Below are 14,893 nucleotides of genomic sequence, written 5' to 3'. Positions count from 1 at the left end.
TAACAAGCTGTTCACATATCACTTAATATTGTTTCACAAGGTTACAGGACATGGATTGTGTTTGAAGAATTATTTTGATTTGCATGAAGTTTACAACTTTGTGTACAGTAGTTTTCTGTAAGTAAACAATAAGCACTGTTACCACAAGAATTCCAAAACTTTGAGTTTTTAATAATTATAAGGAAATACTGCACAGTAAGATTTGTTGTTTACATAATGTATTAGGCCCATTTCCTCTAAATAGTGAGCTAAGTTATAGGCCATCCCACCTGCTTCTATTAAAGGCAGAGAGAGCCCAGTGGTGCTCGTCAGCACGTAATCTCATGCTACGTAGTTTGGATATTTTCTATAGCTATTGCATAAGATTTATTTATCCTAATTAATTAAATGTGCTGCTCAGGTTTATAACTGCATTCTGGAAGTAACCAGCTCTGAGGGTTATGGTGTGAGCTTGAGCAGTAGGAGCAGACTGGAATTAAAATTTTTGCTGTGGGTAGTTGAGAAAGATGGTGATCCTTTTTCTGTGATTAGAGAGATGAGTGCAGCTGTATACAATAGCCCTGTTTTCTCATTTTCTTTTCATGGTTCTTAAAATGCAGGTGTGTTTATGGGACCCACAAATATACCATTTACCTCACAAGCACCGACTGCATTCCAAGGCTTTCCGTCAATGGGTGTGGCTGTGCCTACCCCTGCCGCTCCCGGCCTTCTCGGAAGTGTGATGGGACAGAGTGCAAGCATGATGGTGGGCATGCCCTTGCCCAATGGGTTTGTGGGAAATGCACAAACTAGTGTGATGCCACTTCCTCCAAATGTGGTTGGCCCCCAAGGAGGAGTGGTGGGACAGATGGGTGCGCCCCAGAGTAAGTTTGGCCTGCCGCAAGCTCCACAGCCCCAGTGGAACCTCTCACAGGTAAGAGCTCATTTGCTCGCCAACTTCTCCAGAATCAAAGAAACTGGATTTATTTTCTAAATGGTTTTATTTAAATCTAACAACCTGGCAGAAAGACTTGAGTAGGGGTATGTTGTATGAGGTGAGAACTGTTTATAGGTATTACGAAGTTACATCACATAGACAGATGAGCAGTCACTGACTATATTTAGAATATTCTGTAAAGAAATGTTAAGCATTTTTTCACTTCAGGTTATAACACTGGCGAACACCCTATTTGTAATAGCTAGAAATTATCTTGGGCATCGTGAGAGACTTCCTGTCTTCTCCCCCCCCGCCATGAAATTAGCACCAAGCTTTTAACCCAGCTCCCTTTTGGGGTATTTTTATAGTCTACTTAGACCAGCCTACCGTCACTAATAATTTTGGGGTTTATGTGGTAACTTTGACAAATTAGAAAAATATCCAGCCTCCTCTTCTCAAAGCCCTATTTTGTGAGGGATCTAGACTGTTCTCTATGTCATGTGACTACTGCCCTTGGCTTTATAAGAAATATTTTTGTTTACTTAGGGACAAGTCCATATTTGTCTCAGACATCCCCTTATATTACAAAATCCCATTTCTACTTACGTTAGTTTAAAGCCAAAAGCTGACAATTTAGTATAACTTTTCTCAAATCAGTTTCTGTATTAGTGCTCCATTCTGACTTTAGACTTCTGTTCATGCTCCAGCACCTCTTCCCTTTACAGTTCTTATTTGATGTTTCTCTAGCATTTGGGGGATCTTGGTTTCTGTCCTGGTCAGCTGTTTTACCTTGAGAGCATTCAGAGAATAGTCTATAGTGATAATTAACATTACCAAAACACTGTATATCCCATGAATGCCACTTTTATTTTAAAGTAATCTCTGCACCCAGCGTGGGGATCAAACTCAAAACCCTGAGATCAAGAGTCACATGCTCTACTGACTGAACCAGGCACGTGCCCCTCTTGTCATTATTTAAAGGAATTATCGTGGGGGGGGGGGGTGGCTCAGTTGGTTAAGCATCTGACTCTTGAGCTCTATCCTCTGGGAACCTCAAGTACCAAATGTCAGTAACAGCTTTTGTGAGACAAAGTGCTGAAGCACACCCAGCTCAGGTTAAGGTGCTAGATGAATCCGTAAGGAGTTACTGTTGGCCCTTACTTCCAGGCATGCTGAGGGGTGCTGCTGTTTTCCAGCACCCTCTCAGTGAAAGGTGGTTATAGCAACCTTTAGTAGGTATGACGAACTGGACACTTACGCCTCATCAGCAGTGTGGTGAACATTAGTGTCTTTGCAAAATAACAAATGAACTTTATTAAGAATACATTCCAACCCTGAGCATAGATTTTGAATCACTCTGTGCTTTGTGATAAATCTTGCCTTTCCTTATCATCAGTGTTAGAAGAGAGTACTGCAGGGAAAGGGTTAGGATGCCTCTATACATATATGATTCCAGTCTGGAATAAAAATATATATAATCTTATACCTTATATAATGAAACTTAATTTTAGATATTTAGTGGTTAACTGAGCAAAAGAAAAGGTATGCTTTATGACCTTTTTTAATATTTAGAAAGTATATAGAACCATTTAAGATTTTAATAAAGACAGAATAATAGCTGTCATCCACAATGTATAATTTTGGAGGATCTTACTTTCTAAAATGTCCTCAATCCTTACAGTTAAAGAACAACATGCTGGTAGAGTTGAAAAGAATAGTGGACTCCTTTGGTACTTTTTTTTTCAGTTGTAAATCTTTGGGGGACAAAAAAATGGAGTCTTGAAAATGAAGAAATAGACTATAATTGAGATCACTTTATGGACAGTGTTAAAAATGTGGAAGGAGATAAAGAACAAGAAGGAAACAAAGTAGCTTTCTCTAGGGAAATAACTGGTAGTCAGCTTTTACTCCTGTGCTTTGACTAATTTTCACATTGAGGAAAAGGACTTATAATTGCTATTAAACTTCATTATCTGACTAAACCTCCAGTAAAGGCAGCTTCTGATACAACAGGGTAACTTAAAAATGTCTAACTGTGGCTAAAGAAACAAGAATTAAAAGTGAAGTAAGCCTTTTAAAATAAGCTTTTTATGTTTCACAGATGAATCAGCAAATGGCTGGCATGAGTATCAGTAGTACGAACCCAACAGTGGGTTTTGGCCAGCCCCCCAACACAACAGCAGGATGGTCTGGAAGCTCATCGGGTCAGACTCTCAGCACACAGCTGTGGAAATGAAAACTGCAATGCAAGTTTCATCCAGAACTACCACCTGACATTCCTTGCTAAAACGCATCTAGTTCCCCTGTTTATTCATGTACATATATATTTTTTCTTTTTCCCCATTTGTTCATATTAAGAATTATCTGACTGACCGTGTTGGTCTGTACTGATTAAATTTGATGTGAAAAGCAGGTTGAGAAACCATTTTATGTCAAGGGCAGCTTTGCTCATTTCCCATGATTTCATAAACCACATTATTTGAGGAGCTGCTCAGTCAACTTGCATAATCAGTTTTACTCTCAATAAAATTATAGCTCTAATGTCTGCATATAAGGGAAGTAGTTATCATGTTAGTAATACCTCTAACAGTATAAACCCCATCCCCAAATTAGCCAGTAATCCTTAGGAAGGTACTGTATGATCAAATGTTTAATCATATAAATAGAATGTAAATGTATCACTGAGCACTGTTTTCTAGTGTATCAAAATTCTTTTATTTCGTCATTCACTTCACTGTGCTGTTGTTATGATGTGCTTAACAGGGAACGTGGTTAGTGAAAGGAAGATAAACCTGGATGTTACTACAAAACTTAGTTTAACGAATGTTTAAAGAACTCAAATTTTATCTGCCTCTCCTGTAATTTGGATCTCTTCTTATGTACATAGTGCTAATAACATGAAGACCTTTCTCTGCACTGTATGCAAACAGGGTAACTAAACAAGCCACTTTCAATCCTTGAAGGTATATCCAGGTTTATGACAGTAATTGTGTTTACATTTTATGGTGCCTAGTATTGACAAAATGTTATATCCCTATATTAAACAGATGAATCCATAGACCTTTTTATTTTTGTGGGTTTTATTTCCTACAATGTATACTGCCACCAACCTTACAAAACTTAAACATTGCGAAGTGAGCGACTGGGAACATTTAGTTGGCAAAATGCCTGTCATTTGTTTCTAAAACCTGCTCAGTTCTACCAACTATAAGGCCAAATGGGAAGAACAAAAAGTACGTAAGATACTCACAATCGTATCCTCCAGCGTCACTAGCCGTACTGTACAAAGAACTGCCAGTTTAGTTGTAGGGAAGACATGCAGAACAAATGAAGACAGAAACAGACATTTGATACCATCCCGTCAGCTGTGTTAGCGGACAGACAAGCTCTGTTGAAACAGACGTCCGTCAGATGACAACACAGGCTGTCGTACTGAAGGCAAGCGAACAATACCTGAATGTTCTGCAGCCTGCCCTCCGGACTCCTCTTCCACGTCCATTAGCCAGGCAAACCGCACCAGTTGCTGCTTCAGTTTATACCTCAATTTTCACTGTGTCCAGGCGGTACTTTGGCTCGTTGGCTAGATTAACCTTCTCTGTCCGAGTGTGCCACACGAGAACCTAGAGGGGAGGGAAATCTTTTGGGTAGCCACACTTCTTAATGCTGACACCGAACAAGGTCGAGCAGCACAAGTGAAATGAATACCTTAGTGCAGTTACTTGCTTTTGGTTCCAGTTCTTCAACTGTTGTTATCTGTTTTAGAAAATCAGATTCTTGCATCCCTGGCTGGGATCCACGACGCTTAAATACAGCTTTTGGATTGGACAAGATGACTTGAAGACTCACAGCAAATCCTTTGTGAAAAGTTTAAAAAAAAAAAAAAGACTTTAAAATAAAATAGTGGTGTACTTCCCTTTTTTCTGTAAAATTTCCAGACACATCAAAAATTTTTTTAAATGCCAAGTATGTGCCAGGTCTTGGATCGCCAACCTGAATTGGGAGCATTACACGTGTCACAGTCTCAAAAGAAAAACCAGTCATTACAATGTAGTACATTCAGTGTAATGACAAAGGTGTATGCATGGGGTGGGGGCGAGGACAACATCTACGGTACAATACAGAGTCTGGACTGTTGCTAATCAGCTGCTCTTTCACAGAGGTCATCACACCCCGACATTCAAAACTCTGGGAATTAAGAATTAAAAGTAGTGAAGAGCTGCAGACTCACAGTAACTATCCTCCGGGTATGAGTGCACCTGCCCAGGTCTCCTGCCTGTCCTTTAACGTTTTTATGTGTGCTCTTACTGAACCGGCACTGCTATGATTTACTTTGAGTTTAGAAGACTGAGGAATTGAAGCCAGTTAGCTAGGAAATGAAAAATATATAATCAGTTGGTTTAAATTTCCAATTTGGTTCAACCTGACAAGGGTGGGGGGTTTGGAAATCAGTGCAGGAGATACCAGTCCTTTGATAAATTTGGTTTTGAGGCTGAATTTTTTTAAGGAAACCAATGACTGTCAATTTCCTTCAATGGTTTGGTCATAAAATATCATTACTATTTAAATCTGTAGTTTGACAAACCCTGTGTTAAAGGCTCAGCCATTAAACACTACAAGCTATCTCAGGCAGCAACTGCTACAGCCTGTGTAGTTGTTTTGAAAGTGGGAAGCCCTGTGCCCGAAATGACTAAGCCAGCACTGTAAAGTCAGACACCCAGAATCAGCTGTGAGGACCAATCTCCGGGAGCATTTCTTAGCAACATTTTGCCCTCTTCTACGTTAACTGAATTGATTTATGCTGCTTTTTGCAAAAGTATAGTTAGCAAAGTAAGTACCAAATGATACCAGGCAGTAACTGGGGAGTTGTGAGAAAACCACAACCAGCATTCTCATCACCTCTACAGCTGCCAGACTGGGCCAGTCCCACATCTAGACCCTGTCCCTTTTATAGGAAAACCTCCCACTAAGCTACCTACAAACACAACCTGGTACATCACATGCTGAGTGAGGCAGAATAATTAAAGCCTCAGCCTGAGGACTGGCCCCAGTATCTTCCGCCAGTCCTGGAGGGAGGCAGCACATTCTAGCAGAAGGAATTTGGAATTAGAAGCCTTTTGTTTTTGCCCGGATCCTTGTACTTGGGACATTGGCCAAGTCACTTAACCTTTCTTGATCCTGAAACTTCCCCATTTCCTCATCTGCAAGAGGTGTGACACCTTTTCAACTCAGTGTCTGATGTAAAATTAGCAAATGGAAAGACCTCACTAACTGCAGAGCAGTGTTCATAAGGTACTACAGTATATAAATACAAATACCATTATAAATACTATGAAGGGCTGGTGGCATTGGCCATCATTTACAGCTGGAAAACGGGGTTGACGACAGGAAAAGGGCCTGTGAAAGTGGTGGCAGAATCAGGCCACCTGCATCTCACATCACTTGGCTAACAAGTCTGAAGCCTTCCTCAGACAGCTAGAACAGCCACACACCTCTTCAGCAAAAAGCCAAAGTTTCCAATTCACACATAAAAAGTGACTTTTCTAATAGGTGAACTCAGATTTTAGTGTCATCAGATGCCTTGCTTCTTTTTCTATAGTTGAGGACCTAGCTGAGGACCTGTCCTTCTCAATCACTGAAGATCTGGTATATTTTTTACATGGCTTCAAGGTACTATTTCCCCATTCTTATTTAAAAAAAAAAAATCCAAAAATGTAGATTAGTCAGTCTGAAAATGCTATGAAGCCACTTTGATTTCCCTCATTTTCCCTTGTCTTTTTAACACATTCATCATGGTGACCACTGAAAGATACAGGTTAAGTGTATTTTCTTGCTCTCCTGGGTTCAGGAATATCCCTCTAGCTCTTCAGAGCAAACTCACATAGCACGGTGTACCACTTCTGCAAGCAAAGCTGACGGCTGGCCCTTTCTTGGCCTCACTGGAGGATAGGGTGCACCTGGCAGGCCAGCACCCAGGAAAGAGATGTTAGTGGGTGGCTCACCACAGTAGAAAAGTGGTTTTCTGTTTTCTAATACAAAAGGGGGAGGCGGGCAATTCAGATGTTCTTCTATCTCCTACCTCCTCCATTTTCTTTGCCGCACCCCTCCTCAATGAGCGCTTCAAAGGAAGCAGGTCACAGCCAGCATGTAGGAATTGCACACTAACTAGGCCCAAACTCTGGGTTGCCTTTCAGGGAATCGTCTGACCTGCTATGAAGCTGGAGGAGTTAGAGAGTTCTCCCTCTGAAAGCAGCACAAGGAGTTTTCAGCTCCTTAAACCACTGCTTCCAACCCAAGATGAATATTTTGGGTTTTCTTAATTTCCAAGTAATTTATGCCTCAAGTATTATATGTACCCTTACTTTTTTCTAGTGAAATTAATTTAGCTTTAAAGATGTTGGCAGTTTTTGAGATACTAAGAGCCTTACAAAAATCATGGGAGTAGGATTCTCTGTCCTACAGATGTATAAAAAATGAAATGCAAATTAAAACTGGTTATCCACTATGAACACGGACTTCTGACTTCTTCAAGTGAAGTAGAGATAGGGTGGAGAGACTGTCTCTTATGTATGTTTGTATTCCCCTATGTATGTGTGTGTGTATGTGTATATGTATGCATATGTGTGCATATATGTGGATGTATGTAATAAACTCATGTTACACATACTTTATATAAACATAACCTAACATATATACATATATATATTTTCTAGTACCTAGCAACAAAATTCAAAATGCCTGAGCCACAAAGATTACCAGATGTACAAATAAGCTGGAAAATACAACCCCATAATGAAAACAAAAATCAAGCAACAGAAATAATACAGAACAAAGACATTAAGACATTATAAATAATTCTCATATATTCAAAAAGGTAGAGGAAAGACTGAGCATGCTAAGGAGAAATACAGAAGATAGAATAAAGACCCAAAGAGATCTCACTCTTGTGGAAAATATACTGGCTGTTATTAGCAGCTGATAAGACATTGCAGGATAAAAGACTAGTAAACTTGGGCGCCTGGGTGGCTCAGTTGGTTAAGCGACTGCCTTCGGCTCAGGTCATGATCCTGGAGTCCCAGGATCGAGTCCCGCATCGGGCTCCCTGCTCAGCAGGGAGTCTGCTTCTCCTTCTGACCCTCCCCCCTCTCATGCTCTCTATCTCATTCTCTCTCTCAAATAAATAAATAAAATCTTTAAAAATAAATAAATAAATAAAAGACTAGTAAACTTGAAGACCTAACAATAGAAACTACAAAAAGGAAAACACCGAAACACACACACAAGTCACAGAAACCGAATGAAAGGTGGAAAAGGGGGATAGAAAAAAAATTGAAAAAATAAGAGAAAATTTATAAATTTGAACAATAAGGATATATAAGACTTAACCAATTTGACCTGACACTTATAGGGCACTCCATCTAACAATACAGAATACACAATCTTTTCAAGTACACATGGGACCTTGTCAAGACAGGCCATAGTCTGGGCCATAAATTAAATCTCAATAAATTTAAGAGAACTCAAATTGTACAAAGTATTTCTCTGACCATAATGGAATTCAAATAGAAATCAATAATATGAAGATATGTGGAAAATCTCCAAATATTTGGACACCAAACAATGTAATTCTAAATAAATTAGGGATCTAAGAAGAAATCAAAGGGAAATGAAAAAAGTGGTTAACTGAATGAAAACAAAAACAAGAATGTGGGATCCATCTAAAGCAGTACTTAGCGGGCACCTGGGTGGCTCTGTCAGTTGAGCATGTGACTCTTTGATTTTGGCTCAGGTCATGATCTCAGAGTCCTGAGATGATTTATTGTTGGATTCAATTGGTTGGATTCATGGCATTCAATCATGACCAAGTAAGGTTTATTCCAAGACTGCAATGTTGATTTAACATTTTAAAATCAATCAGTATAATTCACCAAATTAGACTTAAAAAGAAAAAAAATTGTAATAAATGGAGAAAATGAACTTGACAAAATCCAACATCAAGTTAAGATTTTTAGAAAGCCACTCAGCAAACTAATAAACTTCCTCAATTTGATAAAAGGCATCTACAAAATACCTATTGCCAATATTATATATGCTTCATGGTGAAAGACAGTGTTAAACCCTTGAAGACTGGAATGAGGCAAGGTTGTCTGCTCTCGATTTTTTTTTAACAGTGTACTAGAGATCCTAGTCATTATAATAAGGAAAAAACAAAAACCAGACAAACTGGAAAAGAAAAAGCCAGTCCAGCAAATCTCTTCCTCCTTCCAGCCATAGTTAAAAGCATCAGTAATGCTTATCAGTTCCTTCTATTGTATATCAATTTAGTCTCACCTCCATATACTTGTCCCACTGGCATATTTTCTAACTACACACAATCTAATCTCAAGCAAGGCTGTTACAAGCCAAAACTATTTCTAATTCCCAACGGATAGTTTTTGGCAACAATACCAGTCTGGTCACAAGAAAGATACTAATGGCCTTTTTCTCCTGACAGTCACTCTGGCTAATGGTGTTAGAATACCGGGCTCTTGACACACTTCTACTACTGGCAATAGGTATCAAGTAATTTCAAAAGTCGGTCTCTACTCACTTGAAATAAAAAAAAAAAGGTAACAATTTCCAAATTAAAACATATACACATAGGGGCGCCTGGGTGGCTCAGGTGGTAAGTGTCTGCCTTCGGCTCATGTCATGATCTCAGGGTCATGGGATCAAGCCCCGCATCGGGCTCCCTGCTTGGTGGGAAGTCTGTTTCTCCCTCTGCCTCTGCCCCCTACCCTCCCCCACACCAGTCTCCTGAGCACGCTCGCTCTCTCTCTCCCCACTCTCAAAATCTTAAAAATATCTATATACACACACACACAATTGTCTCAGGGAATTGTCTCAGAAAGATGTGTATGTGGCACCTCCTCTCCTCTCTTCTGTAATTCTTTCTGAGGTGATCCACTCTCATAGCTCTTCCTAGCAGAGCACATCCGGTCTTTTGGAGGGAGGGAGGGAGAGGGAGAGAGAGAGAGAGTGTGTGTGTGTGTATCTTCCCTACCTACCAACCCCCTTTATTGAGATATAATTCACAGATACTGAAATTTGCCTTTTTAAAGGATAGGATATTCGTAACTCTGGGCACCATTTTTTTAAACTATTCTTTCTCTATTGAATGGTCTTGGCACCCCTGGGCAAAAATCAATTGACCATAATGTAAGAGTTTATTTCTGCTCTGTCATTTCCATTCTATTCATTCCTGTGCTTATCTTTATGCCAGCGCCACACTATTACTGTAAATCTATATATAAGTTTTCACATCAGGACGTTTAAGTCTTCCAGCTTTGTTCTTTTTCAAAATTGTTTTGGCTATTTTGAGTCCCTTCCTTTTCCATATGAATTTTAGGATAACTTTGGCAATTTCTGCAAAAAGGGCAGCCAAAATCTTGATAGGAATTACCCTGAATCTATACATTAACTTGGGGAATATTGCCATTTGAGTAATATATCTTCTAACCCATAACATTGTCTCCTAACCCAGGAACATAAGATGTCTTTCTACTCATTTAGTTCTTCTTTAATTTCTCTGAGTAATGTTTTATAGTTTCTACTATACAAGTCTGATGCTTATTTTGTTAAATTACTAAGTATTTCATTATTTCTGACACTGTTGTGAATTCTTATAGTTTCATTTTTCAGACTGTTCATTGCCAATGTATAGAAATGCAATTGATTTCTTATGTTTGATCTTGTATCCTGCAACCTTGCTGAATTTATTTACTAGCATGAATAATTGTATATATTTTTTTTTAAGTAGGCTCCAACGCAGGGCTTTAACTTACAACCCTGAGATCAAGAGTTGGACACTTAACCAACTGATCCACTCAGGCGCCCCCCTCTCCTTTCTTAAGTAGGCTCATGTCCAGCATGGAGCAGACCAAGTTGTGTATGTATTCCTGAGGATTTTCTATGTAAAAAAAAAAATCATGCTATTGATAACCGAAGATATTTTTACCTTTTCCTTTATAATCTGGATGCCTTTCATTCCTTTTTCTCAACTAAATACTCTGGCAACAACCTACACGACAATGGTGAATACAACTGTGAAGAGGGGTCATCCTTATCATGATCTTAGGGGAAAAGCTTTCATCTTCAGCTATTAAGTATGTTAGTTTTTTCACAGATGCCCTGTATTAGATAAAAGCTGTTCTTTTCCATTCCTCGTTTATCGATCTAGTGTTTTTATCATGAAAGAATGTTGAATTCTGTCACATACTTTTTCTGCATCTATTGATTTGATGTGGCTTTTTGTTTGTTCTACTGATGCAGTGTATTACATTTACTGACTTTTGCATATGAACCAACCTTACACTACGGGGATAAATCCCACCTTGTCATGGTGTATAATCTTTTTTATTATATGTTGCTGGATTAACTCCACTAGTATTTTGGTTAGAATTTTTGCATCTATATTCATAAGGGATATTGGTCTATAAGTTTTTTTTCTTTGTGATATTCAGTTTTGGTATCAGGATAACAATGGCCTAATACAATGACTTCAAACATGTTCCCTCCTTACTATTTTTTGTCAATGTTTGTGAATGATTGGTCTTAACTCTTCTTTAAATGTTTGTTAGAATTCACCAGTAAAACCATCTGGAACTGGGCTTTTCTCTATAGAGGTTTTGTTGATTATTAATTCAATCTATTTTTTATAAGTCTATTCAGATTTTCTATTTCCTTTTGAGTCAGTTTTTGTTTTTTTTTTTAAGTAATCCTCTACACCTACACACAACGTGGAGCTTGAACTCACAACCCTGAGATCAAGAGTTGCATGCTCTACCAACTGAGCCAACCAGGTGCCCCTTGAGTCAGTTTTAACAGTCTTTCCATTAATTTGTCCATGTTGTCTACATTATCTAATTTGTTGGCATACAATTTTTCATGGTTTTCTCTTACAGTCTTTTTTAAATGGTAGTAATGCTCCTGTTTTCATTTCTGATTTTAGTAATCTGAGGCTTGCCTCCTTTCAGTTTAACTAAAAAGTTTGTCAATTTTGTTGATGTTTTTAAGAACAAACTTTTGGTTTGGCTGATTTCCTCTATTGCTTTTCTATTCCTTATTTCATTTATTTTGGCCCTAATCTTTATTTCCTTCCACTGCTTATTTTGAGTTTAGTTTGCTTTTCTGCTTCTAGTCTCTTATGGTAAAAGGTTAGGTTATTGGTTTCAGATCTTTCTTTTTAATAAGGCGTTTATAAGTATAAATTTTCCTCTGAGTACTGCTTTAGCTGCACTAAGTTTTAGTATATTGTGTTTCCATTTTTATTCATCTAAAACTATTTTCCAATTTCCCCTGTGATATCTTCTTTGACCAAGTGGTTATGAGTATGCTGTTTAATTTCCATATACTTTTAAATTTCAAACTTTCTGGTAGTGATTTCTAATTTCATTCCAGCATGGTCCAAGAACACACTTTGTATGCTTTCAACTATTTTAAATTTATTAAGACTTGTTTTATGACTTAACATAAAAATTACTTTATAGTCCATCCTAGAGAATGTTCAACTGTGCATTTGAAAAGAATGTATATTCTGTTGTTGAGTGTTCTCCAGATGTCACAGGTCTCGTTGATTTACAGTACTTTTCAAGGCTTCTTTGTCTTCTAATTGTTCTATTATTGAAAATGGAATGTTGATGTTTGCAACTATTATTGTTGAGCTGTATTTTCCCTTCAGTGCTGTCATTTCTGCTTTATATATTTTAGGGCTCCATTGTAAGAAGCATATATATTTACAACTGTTGTATCTTTATAAAGGATTGACACTTTTATCATTATAAAATAACCTTTTTGTCTCTAGTAGCAACTCTGTCTGAAAGTCTGTTTTGTCTGGTATTCACTCCAGCTCTTTTTTTGGTTCCTGTATGCATGGCAGGTCTTTTTTACATTCTTTTGCTTTCAACCTACTTAGATTTAAATGTTTTCCATAGAGAGCATTATACTTCGATCATGGTGCTTTTTGATTTGTTGGGGTTTTTTTAAATCCATTGTGCCCATATGTCTTTTGACTGGATTGCTTGATTCATTTATATTTAATAGAATTACTGGTAAATTAAGATTTATATCTGCCAGTTTGCAATTTGTTTCCTGTATGTCTAATATCTTTTCATTCCTCTATTCCTCCACTACCATCTTATTTTGTATTAAAAGGATATTTGTTAGTGTGTCATTTTTGTCACTTATCATTTCTTGTATAATATTTTTTGAGTTACTTATTTAGCAGTTGCCCTGGGGATTACAATTAGCATCTTAATTTCTAACAATTAAGCTCAGATCAATACCAATTTCAATAGCACACAAAAGCTTTGCTCCTACATAGTAGGCTCCATTATTCCTCCCCACTTTGTGCTATTATCACCAAATTACATCTATATTGCGTATCTCTCAACCCTGATTTCTAATTATTGCCTTATGTAGTTGTCTTTTAAATCAGAGTGGGGGGGAAAAAAGAGAGGTAAAAATTACATTTATACTCTCTTAAAAATTTATCTATATGTTACTTTTACTGGTGCTCTTATTTATGTGGATTAGAGTTACTGTCTAGTATCCTATCATTTCAGCCTAAAAGACTCCTTCAGTACTTCTTACAGGACATATTTGCTAGTCATAAATTTTCTTGGCATTTGTTTATCAGGAATATCTTAATTTCTCCTTCATTTCTGAAGGATACTTATGCTACATATAGAATTCTTGGTTGGCAGTATTTTTCTTTTGGTATTTTGAGTATGTCATCCCACTGCCTTCTGGCTTCCATGGTTCCTGATGTGAAATCAGCTGTTAATCTTGCAGAGTTTCAAGATCAGCCAGAAGTGAGAACTCAGGGCCTTTTAAGGTTTTTTCATAAGCATATGCACAGCTCTGGCCCCTGTACACAGACCTACACTACCACATGGCCTTCTAGAATCCCAGAAATATGTCAGAGCTCTTCAAAGCCCCTATGTAAATAATTATCCAAGATATTTCCTCTGAATTTTTTGATTAGTTTATTGTTTGCCACAACTGTTATCATTGCCTCAGAGAGCTGCAATGGTAAACAATCAACATTTAATTTTTGCTTTTGCTTAGTTTGTTTTGAGGTTTTTGCGTTCCTTTTTATTTTTTAAAAATGCTCTCAGGAAAAGGCTGTACTGGGCAAGATCTGAGTGAGATCAGATAAAGACAAGCTTTGAGAATGGCAATTTCTACAGAACTGTTAGGTCAAATAATGGCAATTCTCTTAGAATGGAGCTTTGAATGAGTTCCAACGCCATTCTTCCCTCCCAGTGACTGCTAGGAAGAATAGCTGCTGATTTCTACCCTGACTGCAGGACCCTTGGTTTTCAAGGCCACCATGGAGCTAAGGAGAAAGGGATGGGAATAGGGAAAGTTGAAACAATGTAATACTTGCTGTTATTACCAACATTTAACCATTTTCTTGAACACTCCTCAGATGGATGTACACTTTGGGTTAATTTCCATAGTTGTGAAAAAGTTGATTTTGACAATTTCTGACAATATTCATTGTTTTTATATAAGACAATATTCAGAGGTCCTTACTCTGTCATTACCAATGATGTTTCCACCTTTCTTTTTTTTTTCCAAACCCCCAATCCCATTATCACCATTTTGAGGGTAAGCATGGAAGAAGCAGCCACAGTATCGTAGGGCATGAAGGTTAAAAATGGAAAACTGCTGAGAAATAAAAAAAATACCTTGAGACAAACGCAAATGGAAATACAACATCCTAAAAACTTATGAGATGCAGCAAAAGCAGTTCTAAAAGGAAGGTTCTTAGTGATAAATGCCTACACAAAAAAACAAAGATCTCAAACAACCTTTCTTCCTCAGAGAACTAGAAAAAGAAACAACACCAAAAGTTAGAAGAAGAAAGTAAATAGCAAAGATCAGGGCAGAATAAGTGAAATAGAGACTAAAAGATAATAGAAATGATCAATTGAA

At 37.7% G+C, this 14,893-nt stretch overlaps 2 protein-coding genes across 4 annotated transcripts in view; one reads left to right on the top strand and one right to left on the bottom strand.

The window, feature by feature from the left end:
* SMAP1 (small ArfGAP 1) overlaps positions 1-3,974 on the top strand; it is a 163,564-nt gene extending 159,590 nt beyond the window's left edge. For both annotated transcript variants that reach the window (XM_032409521.1, XM_032409522.1), the window contains exons 10-11: positions 600-913; positions 3,018-3,974. In XM_032409521.1, coding sequence (XP_032265412.1) covers positions 600-913; positions 3,018-3,152 — 449 coding nt within the window. In that variant the 3' untranslated portion in view covers positions 3,153-3,974. The remainder of the gene's footprint in view (positions 1-599; positions 914-3,017) is intronic.
* Positions 3,975-4,124: 150 nt separating this feature from the next.
* The window catches only part of B3GAT2 (beta-1,3-glucuronyltransferase 2), a 322,693-nt gene continuing 311,924 nt past the window's right edge, over positions 4,125-14,893 (bottom strand). For both annotated transcript variants that reach the window (XM_032409524.1, XM_032409525.1), the window contains exons 6-7: positions 4,622-4,770; positions 4,125-4,536 (exon numbers count right to left, since the gene is read on the bottom strand). In XM_032409524.1, the coding sequence (XP_032265415.1) occupies positions 4,450-4,536; positions 4,622-4,770 (236 nt within the window). In that variant the 3' untranslated portion in view covers positions 4,125-4,449. The remainder of the gene's footprint in view (positions 4,537-4,621; positions 4,771-14,893) is intronic.

Source organism: Phoca vitulina, unplaced genomic scaffold (assembly GCF_004348235.1).
Source record: "Phoca vitulina isolate PV1807 unplaced genomic scaffold, GSC_HSeal_1.0 scaffold11, whole genome shotgun sequence".
Classification (NCBI taxonomy): Eukaryota; Metazoa; Chordata; class Mammalia; order Carnivora; family Phocidae; genus Phoca; species Phoca vitulina.
The sequence above is the reverse complement of the archived record's forward strand: the minus strand, read 5'-3'. Positions and strand labels throughout refer to the sequence as shown.